This window comes from Pelophylax lessonae, assembly GCF_965119305.1.
Source record: "Pelophylax lessonae genome assembly, chromosome: 13".
Lineage (NCBI taxonomy): Eukaryota > Metazoa > Chordata > Amphibia > Anura > Ranidae > Pelophylax > Pelophylax lessonae.
In genome coordinates, this window is record NC_138780.1 from 147,019,181 (window position 1) to 147,030,753 (window position 11,573).

General features: G+C 41.9%; 1 protein-coding gene across 1 annotated transcript in view; it reads left to right on the forward strand.

Annotated features, from left to right (window-relative positions):
* PRKCH (protein kinase C eta) overlaps positions 1 to 10,558 on the forward strand; it is a 327,473-nt gene extending 316,915 nt beyond the window's left edge. The window contains exons 13-14 of the mRNA XM_082242620.1: positions 100 to 243; positions 9,401 to 10,558. Coding sequence (XP_082098746.1) covers positions 100 to 243; positions 9,401 to 9,580 — 324 coding nt within the window. The 3' untranslated portion in view covers positions 9,581 to 10,558. The remainder of the gene's footprint in view (positions 1 to 99; positions 244 to 9,400) is intronic.
* Positions 10,559 to 11,573: the final 1,015 nt, after the last annotated feature.

Genomic DNA, 11,573 nt, shown 5'->3' on the forward strand with positions numbered 1-11,573 from the left:
TTACAGTCATCATTACTAATCATGATTATTACTTTATGCATGTAGAGTTTGGAAGATCTCTGTAAAGTTTACTAATTGCATACTTCTCCCTCTTTTTAGTTCATGAAGAAGAAGCCCAGTAAGCGCCTTGGAAGTCTGGCCTTGGGGGGAGAGAAAGCCATCCTTTGGCACCCGTTTTTCAAAGACATTAACTGGGACAGACTCAACAAAAAAGAAATTGAGCCTCCATTCAGGCCCAGAATTGTACGTATTCCAATTTACTGCGTTTTGGTAAATTTACAGTAGATTCCACAGCTCAGAAAGTAGAGGCCATATCTTGACCAAATGGAAACGCAAGTGGGCTCCAAACTAAGTGCAGTAATAAAATCACCTTAGTTTTTAAAAATGACAATGAGCAACTCAAATTTGTGTAAAAGTAAACAGACCTGTCTAATAGTCTGTGGCAGAAACTTTTTTGTCTTGCCACGCACCAAAAAGATCTAAAAATGTTCGCGGCAGACCTGAAAAGATTTGACAATTTTTGTGGTGAAGAACTTGTTTGTTTTTACATGTATATTTAAATTTAATGTGAAGGATGGGCCTGCTTTTGAAAGCAAATCCGTTTGAAGTGAGGCTCCAAAGTCGACAAACAAGCACGCATTTCATCATCGATTTTAAGAAGTCTCTCCCTTTTGATTTGATTTCAGTCAGTGCTTAAAATCCAAACTCCAAAATCACGAATCTCTGGTGTAGACAAAAGAGAAAAGGGGACAGGCGCCCCTAAGATTCTGTAGTAGTATCTCACATCATTTATTAATTAAAAGAATCAACTCACATTGCGGAAGAAGTATACAGATACATCATACATAGAAGGTGCTTCCATGGTGCTGGTAAAGTTGGTACACAGGTACAGGGCTCACGCTCTCGGAGAGCTGGAGAAAGGACCGTTGCAGCCTCTCTATGGACTATCATGCATGCTATCAGGGCCAGATTAACGTAGGGGCTATTGGAGCTGCAGCTCCAGGCCCCTACCTTTTATATAGGCCCCGGGTTGGCCATATTCACTGTGACCGCTCTTCTGTCACTTGTAAACACAGAAGTCTGGCTTCTATGCTCGCTTCCCCAGGCAGCACCCTCAGAACCTCCCCACACAGCGCGAAGGCCTGACAAGGAGGGACAGTTGCCGATGCATGGATGTGTTTATGGGCTTCAGAGACAGCATCCCATGTTGAATTAGGCATGCATGGCTGCACCCTTCCTCCTCTGGGTGCATGCCAAGGCACGGCCCTTAAGGCCCTTCAAAATCCTCAGCACCAAGACCATGATGCTCTTAATCCGGCCCTGCATGCTATGATAACGCGTTGTCATTTCCTCCCGGTGATCCACTTTCCAGAGGGCGCTGCGTGTCACGCTGAGCTCCAACACTTGCAGACTGCCGTCTTTACTGACGGCTCCCCAAAATATCCCACCGCACACCTGCAAATCTCTCGTGCTGCGGCACACAGTTTGAGAATCACTGATGTAGACGGTCTCCATGTAAGTCCTGGTTAGGTGAGTTACTTACACTACATAGCTTGTAAAGATGACACTTCTGGTCCAGCACCATCTGCATTCCACACTGGTTACCTTGGCTTCCACCCGCTACTCCTTGCTAACTGTGTAGCATGAGTGCCACACCTGACCATGGGAAATCTTTTACATTCTGCCACCGACTATTTGACATACCTGTTTCTACATAAATATGAGTTTCTCATTGTAGTTTTTAATAAACAAAGGTGATCTTAACCACTTGCCGACCGCCGCAAGTACATAAACTGCGGCGGTCAGCCCCTCACAGGCAGAGTGACGTATCGGTACGTCACTAGCCTGTGAGGCTCTGGGGAGCGGGCACGGACCCCCCCCCCCCCCCCCCGCGCGTGTGACCGGCGGACCCGATGTCCGTCGGTCACTCAGCGATCGTCGGGGGAGAGGGAGAAAGGCAGGCGGCTAATGTAAACAAGCCACCTGTCAATCTCCCCTGTGTAGAAACAATGATCATACGGTTCTACTATGTAGGACCGTTGATCATTGTTCCTACAGCTCAAGCCACAGCCAATCACAGTTAGAATTACGCCATTAGGGACACACACAGCCCCTCCCTCTCAAATAAAGTTAACCCCTTCACTGCCAGTGTAATTTTACAGTAACAGTGCATATATATAGCACTGATTACTGTAGAAATGTCACTGGTAACCCCAAAAGTGTCAAAAATGTCAGTCAAGGGTCCGATCTGTCCGTCCCAATGTCGCAGAACCGCAAAAAAAAAACGCAGATCGCCGCCATTACGCGTTAAAAAAAAAAAAACCAACAAAAATCTTTCCCTTTGTTAGTAAACGCGATAACTTTTGCGCAAACCAATCAAAATACGCTTTTTGCAATTTTTTTTTTTACCAAACATATGTAGCATAAAACGAATTGGCCGAAAATTTTAAAAAATATTGATTTTTAAATTTTTGGGGGGGGAATTTCATATAAAAAAATGTGAAAAATATTGTTATTTTCGCAAAATTGACGCTCTTTTTTTGTTTATAGCGAATGATCAAAAAATCGCACAGGTGATCAAATACCACCAAAAGAAAGCTCTGTTTGTGGGAAAAAAAGGACGTCAAATTCGTTTAGGTACAGCGTCGCACGACCGCGCAATTGTCCGTTAAAGTCACACAGTGCCGAATTGCAAAATACCCCCTGGTCTTTCAGCAGCCAAATCCTCCGGGGCTTAAGTGGTTAAAGTGTTACTAAACACACAGCAGTAAAATCAATCTGTATATGCAGTAAAGCATGCTTGTTATACTCACTGTGGAACCTAAGGAGTTAATCCTCCACATTGTCTAAAAGGGCTGTTTGATCCGGTCTTCTCTTATCCTCCCCTTCTTCCATCTGCTGATAAAATAGAGCCTTGAGGGGCACTCTAGCAATACACACCAAAACTGAGCGTGTGCAAAGTTTTTTTTTTTCTCTTGGGAGAGTGCATGTGATCAGCACAAGACCAATCAAGACTGTCCAGACAGAGGGTCAGGGGTCCTGCAGCCTCATAGGACAATCAGGGGAGAATAAAAATCCTCCTGCAAGCTTTAACCAGACACTGTAAGAAGTCACAAGACTACTATATACTGTTGATGAGAAAAGGCATTTAGCAGTTTATATTTACTAAAATAATGGCATTTCCATCTTCTGTGTACTGTGGGAGGCAGTTATAGTGAATGAAGGCTCCTCCTGTGTTTAGTAACACTTTAATACTGCGCTTAGTTTGGAGCCCCATTGTATTTTCCTGTTGTATCTCTTCAGAGTCTCAGCTTTTCTCTACAGTGTGCTGCCTCTGCTAAGTCGCCTTTTTTATGGAACTATAAATTGACAGGCTTTGTTTTGGACATATAGTGAACATTATTTATAGAATGCTTTAGAGTATCCTTAAATTAAAAGAATATGTGCGGCTCTAATATAACACTAGTAAATGAAAAATAAATGTGCATAAAATCACAAATAAATGGTTGATGATAAATATCAATGACTGTTATTGCCACAAAAATATAGTGTAACTATATAAGTGATAAAACATAGTGCATATAATAAAGTGAACTACATAACCGTACAGTGGTACATTTTGAGTGTACCGTGACACTATTTTTGAAGTATGTGTATAGAAAAGAAAAAGGTCCATGAAATAAAAAGTCCAAGCTGGTGTATAAACGTGAATCTTCAAGGGAATGCTGAATAACACTGTGAATAAATCAACCACCACCAACTTCAAAGAGGCTTTATGGAAGAAGTGGACCCAGTTTAGCATATACTTATTGGGTCAACAGAGGCTGTGGTGTATATACACCTAGTAGGGAAGGGGAAAAGGTAGCTGAAATCTCTCCCACCACATTCCACTCTACTCTCCACATATGGAATGCTCCACATCCACCCTCAATGGGATCAGCTCAATAGGGGATCCACAGAATCACAGTTAAGAATGGATAAAATCTTCTCCAGTTAAGCTCAATGAATGGGAAAGGAATAAAGACAAAAAGCTTCCACATAGTGTAAAACCATACAATAAAGAGGTTTATTAAAGGTTAAGAACACTTACAATTAGGTGGCTAGAAAAGCACTTTCTCTTTTGTATTCTGTAGACAGCAAGGATACGCTATGGCACAAACGGAGCTCGACCCGACGTGTTTTGTCTACTAGAACGTCATCTGGGTTATGAGATCATTCTTGTCATTGCGATTTTATAAAAACAAGGAGATTTAGATCGAAGACTCTTGGTTCAAATATTTTAATGAAGCAGATACTACATTTTTGAACTTCCTGATCACTAACAAAAAAGGAGTAGATTAACTTTTATAGATAAGGAAATTAAAGATCTTAAGGATAAACTTATCCTGTTTAAAAACCCCAATGAATATAATTCCTTCTTGTTCAATCTCCAAAATCATCTGGAGAAGGAAGAGAGAGAGATCAGAGGAATAAGAAACAGAAAAAATACTTTAGAGACGTGGAGGATTACAAAATTGGCGAACTGTATACACCCCAATCATTCATCTAACGCTCCAGATACACAAGTCCTCCAGATGAGAGTTGATAAGGACACCTATCCTAAAACTAAACCTATGCAGGTGCAGGGGGGTGGATCAAACCAGAGGGACAGCTCTTCTCACCAAGATCTACCATCGTACATGGAAGGTGTACATTGCGTGGCGTGAGTCAGTTGGGGTTCCTTCTCGCTCCTTCTCAGTGGCTCGGATCTAAACCTTCCTTCGGGGGTGTTGAACAGAAATTGGCCTTGAGTACTATCAAGGGCCAGGTGTTGGCCTTGGCGGTCTTCTTCCAATGACCTTTGGCCATACACACTCTGGTTCGTACCTTTCCTCAGGGTATCAGATATTTGGTTCCTCCAGTGCGGGCTCCTTTGCCGCCTTGGGATCCTAATTTGGTGCTTTCAGCTCTGCAAAAGCCTCCTTTTGGAAATATTTGGTAGATTCCCCTGCTTGCGTTGTCCCAGAAGGTGGCCTTTTTAGTGGCTATCACCTCTGCGTGCAGGGAGTCTGAACTGGCAGTGTTATCCTGTCATTTACCTTACCTGGGGATTCACAGGGATAAGATAGCTCTTCGTCTCTGTCTGTCATTCCTTCCTAAGGCTGTCTATTACTTTCATTTGAATGAAGACATTGTGTTGCCTTCCCTGTGTCCCAGGCCTAAACATCTGAAGGAAATTGCCTTGCATGCCTTGAATGTGGTCCGGGCAATTAGGGTGTACCTGGCAGTTACGGAGTCTTTCAGGAAGTCAGACTCTCTATTTGTGCTCACGAATGGGCCTTGGAAAGGGTTGTCCACTTCCTCTGCAACTATTTCCAGATGGATCAGACAGACAGTGGTTCAGGCCTATTCCATCAGGGGTCAGATCCTCCTTTCCCTGTCAAGGCGCACTCTACTAGGGCGCTTAATGCCTCCTGGGCCTTCCGTCAGGCGTCAGTGACGCAGGTTTGCAAGGCAGCCACCTGGTCGTTGGTGCACACTTTTTACAAAGTGGATGTGTTGGCATCTGCCGATGCTTCCTTTGGCTGCAAGTTTTTGCAGGCTGCTGTTTAAGAGAACCTAATTCTCTTTGAGGGTGCATTGTGGGCTCCGGTTGTTTGGTTGAGCCCCTGTTGCCTGGTTGGCTAATGTTTAGCCTTGGTATTTTTTTGGTTGTTCCCACCCCTTAGTTTAACACTGCTTTGGGACAACCCAATGGTTATGAATACCAGGAGCTCTGTCCATCAATGAACGAAAGAGAATATGGGATTTTTGATTTGACCGTAAAATCCATTTCCATGTTCATTGACCTGCACCGACCCCTTTGTGGAGTTATTATTCTCCTGACTCTGCTTGTTACAAATCTGAGTGCCTATAGCAGAGAGAGGAAATATACCCCCTGGGACTGCCCATGGGTGTAGCGATATTTTTTTGCTGCCTAGTGTCTGCCTAGTGTCCTACTCCTGTAGGGGGCAGTATAATCTACTGGTTATGAATACCAGGAGCTGTGTTGGTCAATGAACATTTGAGAAATGGATTTTACGGTAAGTCAAAAATCCAATTTTTTTCTGGCAATAACACTCATTGATATTTATTATCAACCATTTATTGTTTGTGATTTTATGCCGTTTATTTTTCAGTCACTAGTGTTATATTAGCGCCTCACATATTGTTTTCATTTTTGTATACAGACTGTCCTCTGCTGTGCTGGGTGCTCATTTATGATTTTCTGTTAAGGTTATTAGCATGGCATTTCTTGGTTCTCTACATTTAGAGTATCCTTGCTTTCTCCAGCGCTATTCTTTATTCATTTCATATCTAATCCAAAGATTTACAGACTCACATTTGTTAATTATGCATGGGTCCAGGGAGGCAACTGTCAGTCAAGAAGTGGACATCCCATTTGTGCAGATGCACAAGGACCCCTGGGGCCCTTTTATATTAGATCTGAGACTGACAGACCTTTCCAATCTCTTAGACCCAGACACTGTTTACTCGTAGAGCAAATGAAAAGTAGAAGGCATTCTTCATCACACCCTAAGGGCCATGTCACCCAGGCGATTCTTCTGTTGCCAAAAGCACAGAGAAGAGGTTTCTACTCATCTTCATGGAATCCCATCCTCGCTTGCCCAGAATACTGGGGAATGCCACTTGCTAGCAGGGGAGCAGCATCTCGCTGTTCCAGCTAGTGAGGGAGTGACTGCATAACAGGGGTGTTAAATGGTGTCCATAATAAAAAGTTAAATCGTGTGTGAGAGCTCCCCTCTATCACTATTGTCTGGATTGCTTGGGTAACATAGACCTAACTTCTATTGGTTTGTAATATCCAAGCGGTGTCAAGCAGCCAGCTCCCGAGCAGCAGTCTGTCTTTCCACCCATCCATCCGCCCAACTGTGGGGTTATTTAGCAGAACAGTATAGGTTTTAAACAACAATGGCTCTTTGTAAACAACTTAAAAGTAATCTTTCAAGGTTAGTATTGTCTATAAATCAACTGCACTGCTTCAGAATGAGCACTATAAAATGCCTGCATATGCATTTGCTTAAGTTGAACTTAAAATATGTGCAAACAGGCAGGCATTTTATTGCAAGAGTGAGAGACGTACTGATGTTGTTTTACTAGGTAAAAAGGCTGTTCACTTTGCAAGGGACTTTTCCCTCAGCTTACTGACGAACTCACTCACTTTGCAAAGAATACCCATTCACATGCAAGGGGAAAAAAAAATCAAAAAAACAATTAAGTATTTTTGCTTGAACACCATTCACTAAGCTATGGGTAATTCCCTTGCAGAGTATAATTTCCTTGCAAAGTGAACAGCCTATTTGCCTTTAGTAAAATAACCTTCTACAGTCAAAAGCCTGCCTGTTTGCACATATTTTATGTAAAGTTCCACTTTATCAAAAGCATTTGCAGGCTTTTATAGTGCTTCCCTAATAAATAACTTCTATAAAAAGCCTGCATATGCTTTTGCTAAAGTGGAACTTTAAAATTTGTGCAAACAGGCAGGCATTTTATTGCAGACATGCTGAGGTTGTTTACTAAAGGTAAAAAGGCTGTTCGCTGTGCAAGAGGATTTGTATTCGGCAACTTTTACCCTTCGCTTAGTGAATGAGGCTTCCATCATCCAATCATGTGCAAGCAAAAATACTTTTTTTTTTCCTTGCACATGATTGGGCATTCTTTGCAATGTGAGTGTGTCACTAAGCCAAGGGAAAATTCCCTTGCAACGTGAGCAGCCCAATCGGTTAGTAAATCAACTCAACAATGTCCTTTCCGCTGTATGGGATTTTTTTTCCTGCCAGTCGGTGACCTATCTGACAATGTACCCTAAGTTACCTATGCAAGTTTGGATTGTGATGTAGCTACAGATACAAAGAAGCATAGGAATGGCAGAGGTGACTATAATTTTGTGGAAGGCAGGGCTATGTTAATAGGGTCAGGGTTCTAGGTAGACCTTTTAGAAAACCTAATCCTAAAACCTAATTAACGGTAAACCTTGCCTGTTCCACATTCTAAGACTAATCTATCTAACCTTGTAAAGCAAAAATCGCTGTACTTGCCTTTTCCTCACCCGATCTGGTCTGGTCTCCAGCGACAGAAGCTGTGTGCAGGAGAGGACCAACAACGGCTGTGAAATAAATGGGAAGTGACGTCACCCATAGAGCTATAATGGGGCCTTCTGTTGTTGGCTGCCTTCTCCTGCACCCGCCTCCATGCTGAAGCTGCCGTTGACAGCTCAGCATGGAACCGGACCAACTGCAGAATAGGTAAGTACAGTGATTTTTGCTTTACAGCCAGGTTAGATAGATTTGGTTTAGAATGTGGCGCAGAACAGATTTAGTGTTTAAGTTTTGACTGGACTTATCCTTTAAGCCAATGCAGACCTTTAACTCTGAGTCCTCGTTTACCCACTTAGCAACCGCCTGCCCGCAATGTACTGCAGATGAGCAGTCACTGTAGACAAAGTGACCTACCCGTACGCCGCTACCTACTTCCGGGTTATGGGAGCGCGCATGTACGCCCCCTGCTCGACTCCCACTGTGATTGTACACAGCTGAAGCCTGTCAACATGTCTCGGCCAATGGTTCATGGCTGGGACCTCCTAATCAGCTGTGAGCAATCACAGCCCAGAGCTCTATATGAAGGGAGCGATCGGTTAGTGTAAGCAGCACACTTTACACACATTACACATAGGCACATATTTAACTTCTTGATTGACCTAGATGTTAACCCCTTCCCAGCCAGTTCCCCCCCATCAGAGTCAGATTGTCCGCCACAATATCACATTCCGCCACAAAATAACAGTCCCATTAAAAGTTGGTGATCGCTGCCATTAGTAGTATTAAAAGATAAAGATTCCAGTATATATCCCATAGTTTGTAGGTGCTTTAACTTTCATGCAAATCAATCAATATACATTTATGGTGATTTTTTTTTTTTTTTTCATCAAAAACATGTAGCTGCATACATTTTGGCCAAGATTTATGAAGAAATAAGTTTTTTTTTTTCATTTGATATGTTTTATAGCAGAAAGTAAAAAATATATATATTTTTTCAATATTTTCAGTATTTTATTTGCTTATATCGAAAAAAAAAATTAAAAAATCCAGTGGTGATCAAATACCACCAAAAGAAAGCTCTATTTGTGTGAAAAAGATGATATACATTTTGTTTGGGTAGAATGTTGCATGTCCACGCAATCGTGAGTTAAAGTAGCACAGTGCCGAATAACACAAAATGGCCTGGTCAGGGAAGGGGTAAAATCTTCTGGAGCTGAAGTGGGTACTTAACATCTCAGGAAACGTCAGTGACCTATGTTGCTGAGTAAACTATTCTTCAATGATTTGACTGTGCGATAATTGTTTCTTATTCTATTGTACAGAAAACCAGGGAGGATGTGAGCAACTTCGACCCAGAGTTCATTAAAGAGGAAGCAGTATTAACCCCCATCGATGAGCGGTTGATCCCAATGATTAATCAGGATGAGTTCAGGAACTTCTCATACACAGCTCCAGACCCTCAGGGTATTGCACAGGATGGAAATGCCCGTATGCTGCAATGAGAGCAGGTCAGCAGAGTTTAGCCCTGTCTCTGCAGAAAAAAAAAAACATGAGAAGCAGCCCAGGACACAAGAGAAGAAGTCAATGTGTCTTTGTTGGTATAGTGCATTCCTGCACTGAGGAGATTCATAATTTATAGCACTGGTACTGTATCTGCATGCCTTGAATCTTAAGCATCCACTGTTTGAAAGCTGAAGGCTCCAGCATTTGACACATTAATGACTGTGGTGGAGATTTCTCCAGACCATTAAATGCCACATTCTTGCTGTCTCTGGCTTGCAATCTGCACCTGAAACCGTCTGTGCTGAACCAGCCCGCGAGTGATGGAAGTTCCTTGCTTGAGGCTGCAGCTTCAGTCCTTGCTTCACAGCTGTAGGCACGCCAAAGCCAAAATGGTGCAACATTGCAGGAGACTCTTGAGAGTAGAAAATAACTCGGAACTGTGAAAACCTATTTTTTGTTTTTTATGCTGTTACAAAACTGGTTCTTTTCCATCCCATAGCCTTAAAAAAAGAAGGAAGCAAAAAAGAAAAAAAAAAACTTATTTCGAACCAAGTCATTAAATCAAACTTTATCTGGATTCAAGGAGATTGTGTGTGAAGGACAAGATTAAATCAAGATACTTCTGGATCCTTACTAATGCTGAAAAGCATCCTAAGAGGGTCTTGCTACAATAAAGGATAATGGCTTTCTACCACTAGGTGGCAAGATTGAGCAATATGGCAAAACAAATATGTATTGGAGGCATATTTGAAAATGAAGTTAATACTGATTTCACCTTTTTTTTCCCTTTACTACGATAGCTACTTCCCCCAGGCAGTAGGACTCTTCCCAGGTAGTAGGACGTAGACTGTTACATAAGAGCACAAGATACAGCACAAGCTAATTTCATTGTGTTTGCTTTTTTAAATTTAATTTTCTATTTTATTTCTTACTTGAAAAAAATCAACCAAACTGAATCCCTATCTGTATCCTGATAATGTTTTATTCTGTAAGAGGATTCCTGAACAGAAACAAAAAAGCTTTAGAAATGTTAATTGTGTATGTGTTTTATACATAAGCTTGAAATCACAATTGAACAGACCCCAGTGCACTTGCTACAACAAAGGCTGGTTTATCTGTTAACATGGCACACATAACATAACTGACTATATAAATAATGGACCCCTTACCAAAAAGTAATCTAGTATTCTCAGGCTGTTAGCAATAAGTTATTGGAGTTATACAAGAATTGGAATATTCACTTGCACAGGCTTACTATTGAAACCATTATCTTTGTATCCTCATTTAGGACTCGTGTCTGACACTCAAAGTTGTCTTAAAATTTGGCAATTGCCAAATGCTTAGCCTCACCCACTCCCTCCCAGCTCCTGGTGTCCAATATTAGACACTTATGGTTATGAGCAATGTTAACTTTGGTCTTTGTGTGACCCTGTTATGCAGTCCCTGGAGCTGGGAGACCACGAGAAGCCAGGCAGTCGACAAAGTAGAAATCTCCAGTGCAGAAACCTCAAGTGCAGGGGAAAAAATATATATTTTTATAATGAAGTTTGCACACACATGATTTTAGCTTTAGTTTTCAGATTCTTGTATATGTCCAATCATGACAGGTCCTAAAAGGCAATCTCACTAATATATGTCCTGATCCACTAGACAAGCTTGTGTTTACATAGCCTAGTTGAAGTGTCTAACTTAAAAGACAAGTTCATATTTATTCATAACGCCATTAGCTCACCCCTTCCTAACATAGTATATCTCAGACACCTCCCACAAAGTTTCTTACTAATTCTCTGTTTGGCAGTGGTGGCTGCATCCGGTGTCCCATTTTCTTTGACCGAAAATCTTCTCTGGGGGCATTCATTTTAATGGGACAATACGCTGATATGCAAGGAGTATGGCCTTATTTGAGAGTATGGCCTTATTTGAGAGTATGGCCTTATTTGAGAGTATGGCCTTGTTTGAGAGTATGGCCTTGTTTGAGAGTATGGCCTTGTT